This window comes from Aplysia californica, unplaced genomic scaffold, assembly GCF_000002075.1.
Source record: "Aplysia californica isolate F4 #8 unplaced genomic scaffold, AplCal3.0 scaffold00721, whole genome shotgun sequence".
Classification (NCBI taxonomy): Eukaryota; Metazoa; Mollusca; class Gastropoda; order Aplysiida; family Aplysiidae; genus Aplysia; species Aplysia californica.
The window spans coordinates 224,604-230,922 of NW_004797991.1; the positions used below are offsets into that span (position 1 = coordinate 224,604).

Consider the following 6,319-nt stretch of genomic DNA (forward strand, 5'->3'; position numbering starts at 1 on the left):
TGGGTGTAATGTAAATGTACGTGTGGGTGCGTTTGTGTAATGTAAATGTACGCGTGGGTGCGTGTGTGTAATGTAAATGTACGTGTTGGTGCGTGTTTGTAATTTAAATGTACGCCTGGGTGCGTGTGTGTAATGTAAATGTACGCCTGTGTGAGTGTCTGTAATGTAAATGTACGCCTGGGTTTGTGTGTGTAATGTAAATATACGCCTGGGTGAGTGTGTGTAATGTAAATGTACGCCTGGTTGCATGTTGGTAATGTAAATGTCTGTGTGTTGTGCGTGTGTGTTGTACGTGTGTGTTGTGCGTGTGTGTTGTGCGTGTGTGTTGTGCGTGTGTGTTGTGCGTGTGTGTGTGTATTTTTCGTATGTGTTGTACGCGTGGGTGCGTGTGTGTAATGTAAATGTACGCGTGGGTGAATGTTTGTAATGTCAATGTACGCGTGTGTGCGTGTTTTTAATGTAAATGTACGCGTGGGTGTGTGTGTGTGTAATATAGATGTACGCGTGGGTGCATGGGTGTAACGTAAATGTACCCGTGGGTGCGTGGGTGTAATATAAATGTACACGTGGATGCGTGTGTGTATTGTAAATGTCCATATAGGTGCGTATGTGTAATGTATGTAGTGTGTGTTTGTTTGTAATGTGATGTATGTGTGTAGTGTGTGTTTGTAGTGCGTCTGTGTTGTGCTTGTGTGTTGTGCGTGTGTGTTGTGCGTGTGTTCTTGTTTTGCATGTGTGTGTTGTACGCGTGGGTGCGTGTGTGTAATGTAAATGTACACGTGTGTGTGTGTTTTTGATGTAAATGTACGCATGGGTGCGTGTGTGTAATGTATATGTACGCATGGGTGCGTGGGTGTAATGTCAATGTACGCGTGTGTGCGTGGGTGTAATGTCAATGTACGCGTGGGTGAGTGGGTGTAATGTAAATGTACACGTGGGTGAGTGGGTGTAATGTAAATGTACGCCTGGGTTTGTGTGTGTAATTTAAATGTACGCCTGGGTGCGTTTGTGTAATGTAAATGTACGCATGGGGTGCGTGTGAGTAATGTATGTAATGTGTGTATGTTTGTAATGTGATGTATGTGTGTAGTGCGTGTGTGTAGTGCGTGTTTGTTGTGCGTGTGTGTAGTGCGTGTATATTGTGCGTGTGTGTTGTGTGTGCGTTGTGCGTGTGTGTTGTGCCTGTGTGTTGTGCGTGTGTGTTGTGCCTGTGTGTTGTGCGTGTGTGTTATGCGTGTGTGTTGTGCGTGTGTTCGTGTGTTGTTTGTGTGTGTTGTACGCGTGGGTGCGTGGGTGTAATGTAAATGTACGTGTGAGTGCGTGTGTGTAATGTAAATGTACGCGTGGGTTCGTCTGTGTAATGTAAATGTACGGGTGGGTGCGTGGGTGTAAGGTAAATGTATGCGTGGGTGCGTGGGTGTAATGTAAATGTACGCCTGGATGCGTGTGTGTAATGTAAATTTCCGCATGGGTGCGTGTGTGTAATGTATGTAATATGTGTATGTTTGTAATGTGATGTATGTGTGTAGTGCATGTGTGTATTGCGTGTGTGTTGTGCCTGTGTATTGTGCCCGTGTGTTGTGCGTGTGTGTTGTGCTCGTGTGTTGTGCGTGGGTTCGTGTGTTGCTTGTGTGTGTTGTACGCGTGGGTGCGTGCGTGTAATGTAAATGTACGCGTGGGTGCGTGGGTGTAATGTACATTTACGTGTGGGTGCGTGGGTGTAATGTAAATGTACGCGTGGGTGCGTTTGTGTAATGTAAATGTACTCGTGGGTGCGTGTGTGTAATGTAAATGTACGCCTGGGTGAGTGTGTGAAATATATGTAATGTGTGTATGTTTGTAATGTGCTGTATGTGTGTAGTGAGTGTTTTTGTAGTGCGTGTGTGTAGTGTGTGTGTGTAGTGCGTGTGTGTTGTGCGTTTGTGTAGTGCGTGTGTGTAATGCGTGTTTGTAGTGCGTGTGTGTAGTGTGTGTGTGTGTTTTGCGTGTGTGTTGGGCGTGTGCGTTGTGCGTGTGTGTTGTGCGTTTGTGTTGTGCGTTTGTGTTGTGCGTGTGTATTGTGCCTGTGTGTTGTACGTGTGTGTTGAGCCTGTGCGTTGTGCGTGTGTGTTGTGCGTGTGTGTTGTGCGTGTGTGTTGTGCGTGTGTGTGTGTGTGTTGTTCGTGTGTGTTGTACGCGTGGATGCATGTGTGTAATGTAAATGTACGCGTGGGTGCGTGTGTGTAATGTAAATGTACGCGTGGGTGCGTGTGTGTAATGTAAATGTACGGGTGGTTGCGTTTATGTAATGTAAATGTACTCGTGGATGCGTGTGTGTAATGTAAATGTACTCGTGGGTGCGTGTGTGTAATGTAAATGTACGCGTGGGTGCGTGTGTAAATGTATTCGTGTGTGCGTGGGTGTAATGTAAATGTACGCGTGGGTGCGTGTGTGTAATGTAAATGTATTCGTGTGTGCGTGGGTGTAATGTTAATGTACGCGAGGGTGCGTGTGTGTAATGTAAATGTACGCGTGGGTGCGTGTGTGTAATGTATGTAATGTGTGTATGTTTGTAATGTGATGTATGTGTGTAGTGCGTGTGTGTAGTGCGTGTGTGTAGTGCGTGTTTGTTATGCGTGTGTGTACTGCGTGCGTAGTGCGTGTGTGTAGTGCGTGTGTGTAGTGCGTATGTGTAGTGTGTGTGTGTAGTGCGTGTGTATTGTGCGTGTGTGTTGTGCGTGTGTGTTGTGCGTGTGTGTTTTGGCTGTGTGTTGTTGGTGTGTGTTGTGCCTGTGTTGTGCGTGTGTGTTGTGCGTGTGTGTTGTGCGTGTGTGTGTGTTGTGTGTGTGTGTGTTGTGTGTATGTGTGTATATGTGTATGTGTGTATGTGTGTATGTGTGTTAGTATGTATGTGTTTTAGTATGTATATGTGTGTGTGAGAATGTGTGTGAATGTGTGTGCGTGCATGCCCAATTTATATTAAATATCCGATGCGCTGCACCAATGTTTGTAATTGCCGAGCCATATGTTAAAATGTGTGGATGTATGAGCCCAAGGCCTTTCAAATCAATCAATCTTTTTTTAAAAAATCTTTACCCGTCAGTTTGGTCAGATGACGGCGGTGGACCATCTGTGTGTGGGCGTGCCGGAACAAGAATGCTTCGGGCTGCTGGGTCAGAACGGCGCGGGGAAGACAACGACCTTCAAGATGCTCACTGGCCAGGAGATGGTCTCCTGGGGTAATGCCTACGTCAAGACTCACGACATCAAGGACAACATCAAGAAGGTCAGCAGAAGGTCAAAGTCAACTGATTAGAAGGGATACCGATTGGTCAAAATGTTCTCTACTTTCCTTCCCCTGTAACTTGTGGTGTATTTGTTTTGTTTGTTTTTTTAGTAAGAGTTTTACAGCACCTGTAACACGAATAGGTCATATAAATGCCAAAGATTAAAGGTGTTACCAGACAATATCATATGAAGAAAAGAAGTAGGAGAGATAAAAACTATATATGTTTGATAGGAAAGATGGAGCAAACCACTCACAGAGCATCCGTCAACTAGTTCTGTGCGATTTTGAAGAAATAAAAAATTCATCGAAGCTTCGAAACGTGAGTTCACTATTCAAGCTCTTCGAATATCTCTGTCGATTGTTATTTTCTTGTATATTATTTATGATAGGCCCAGACCTAACCTCGCTATTCAACATTCACGAACTTTTCACAGTGCCTTCGAATGGTTTTTTTCTTGTATATTATGATAAGCCCAGCTCTAACTTCCGCTATTCAAAGCGTCTTCGAATTGTTTTTTCTTCTATACGATAAGCCCAGACCTAACTTCCGCTATTCGAAGCGCCGTCGTATTGTTTTTCTCTATACGATAAGTCCATTAACTTTCACAGCGCCAGTCACTGAGTGCGCGTGTGTCGTTGTCGTAGGCAGTGTAGTGTGATGACATGACGTCACCGTTCATAGCGCTTCGAATTTCAAATAGCCTAGGGGGAGGGGAGGTTATCGAGACAGCTAACCTCACGAGAAAAAAACCCATTCGCTGTGCTTCAAGGGTCAACTGCCCTTGCTTGAGCTATGATATTCTCTAGAGGTTTCTAGAGGAATATGTTATATCTCTTGCTGGCTCCTCTAATCACTCTGTCTCGTAACCATCAAATAAAGAGTATTTCGGTATATTTATCTCAATGATTTTAGATGTAATGTGCTCCAATTGTACTATGTTCAAGAAAACTGAGATGAAAATCCATTATCTGTTAAAAAAAAATAAAAAATCACACGACATTTGAATTCCTGTGAATAGTGCAAAAATCATGAATGTCGAATAGCAAAGTCAAATGGGCAGAGCTTTACCGTCAACCACCCATGTCAAATGCTGAGAACGAATACCCTGTGGTCAAAATCATCTCCATTTATCTCCCCTGTAACCTGTGGTATATTTGATAATTGTTAAGTTTGACCCCCTCCCCCCTTTCCGTTTGAACTGTTTGGCCTAGTGCCCAACAATATCCGAGGTCACACGGGGGTTCTCAGTGGGATGACACTTAAAGTCACACAGCAAAATCGGGGCAAGCTGCGAAGTGGCGCTTCCCAGTACAGACTATGTCAAGTTTCCTTCAGCTTTTCTATTTACTTCATTGCAATTCTGAGTTTCTTGAATAATATTACACTTGGGTACTCATTTCATTGCATTACCGTATTCAGTACCGTGCCATTTTTTATCATTATCGATTCATTAATAATGATAATAATAATGATAATAATAACAATAATAATAATAACAATAATAATAAAAATAATAGTAATAATAATAATGATAATAATAATAATTGCATATTTGCACAGCAGTATAATATTCGTTACATTGAATAATTACAGTGCGGTATTTATTAGATTACTTTACATATCCCCTCACCATCATCCTTATCATCACCTTGTCATCATCTTTATCTTCATCATCATCACCATCATCTTCATCATTATCACCATCATCATCATCACCACCAACATTACCATCAGAGATATCCTCACCGCTACCACCATCATCACCCGTACCATCATTTTCACATTCATTATTAACAATTATAATAATAATAATTGCATAATCATAATGATAATTGCATAATTGCACAGCAGTATAATATTCATTACATTGAATAATTGCAGTGCCGTATTTATTAGATTACTTTACAAATCCCATCATCATCATCAACATCATCATCATCATCATCATCATCATCACCACCACCACCGCCATCAGAGATGTCCTCACCTCTACCACCACCATCACCCGCACCATCATGATCATCATTCCTCTCCTTCTACTGCTGGATCGTACCGTTAGCTCAGTCGGTATCAACTTTTATTTCTTCTCCTTCAACATCAGGTCCAGTCCAACATGGGCTACTGCCCTCAGTTTGACGCCTTGACCGATCAGCTGACCGGAAAGGAGACCTTGACCTTGTACTGCCGCATCAAGGGCATTCCGGAAGAAGAAATTACACGTGTTTGTAACTCGCTCATTGACTCTCTCATGCTGACACCCCACGCTGACAAACTGGTGGGGAAGTACAGGTATTTGAGCCGTGTTTCTGACTCTGTGTGTGTCTGTCTCTGTGTGTTTTGTGTCTTTGTGTCTGTCTGTCTGTCTGTCTGTCTGTCTGTCTGTCTGTCTGTCTGTCTGTCTGTCTGTCTCTGTTAGACAAACTGGTGGGGCAGTACAGGTATTTGAGCCGTGTTTCTATAATATAGTGTGTGTCTGTCTCTGAGTGTCTTTATGTCTTTGTTTCTGTCTCTGTCTGTGTGTCTGTCTCTTTGTGTCTCTGTTTCTTTCTGTCTGTCTGTGTGTCTGTCTGTGTGTCTGTGTGTGACAAACTGGTGGGGCAGTACAGGTACTTGAGCCGTGTTTCTAAAATGTAGTGTAAGTCTGTCTCTGTGTGTCTTTGTGTCGTTGTGTCTGTCTCTGTCTGTGCGTCTGTCTCTTTGTGTCTGTGTTTGTGTCTGTGTTTCTGTCTGTCTGTTTGTCTGTCTGTCTGTTTGTCTGTCTGTCTGTCTGTCTGTCTGTCTCTGTGTGACAAACTGGTGGGGCAGACATGTATTTGAGCCGTGTTTCTATTATGTGTGTGTGTCTGTCTCTGTGTGTCTGTCAGTCTGTCTGTCTGTCTGTCTACTCTCCTTATCCCTCTTGTCTCTCATTATTATCATTCACAACAATCGTTGTATACCCTTTCTGCTTCCCTTCGTCCACCCCACCCCTCCATCCCTCCCACCCCCTCCCTTTTCCCTCCCTGCCTTCCCCCTCCTCCCCTCCACCTACCTTTCCCCCTTTTTTCCCC

General features: G+C 43.6%; 1 protein-coding gene across 1 annotated transcript in view; it reads left to right on the top strand.

Moving 5' to 3' along the window:
* The window catches only part of LOC101861159 (ATP-binding cassette sub-family A member 3), a gene marked incomplete in the record, with an annotated part of 54,517 nt that overhangs the window by 42,678 nt on the left and 5,520 nt on the right, over positions 1–6,319 (top strand). Inside the window, 2 exon segments of the mRNA XM_035972517.1 lie at positions 3,083–3,265; positions 5,371–5,569. Of these exon segments, the coding sequence (XP_035828410.1) occupies positions 3,083–3,265; positions 5,371–5,569 (382 nt within the window).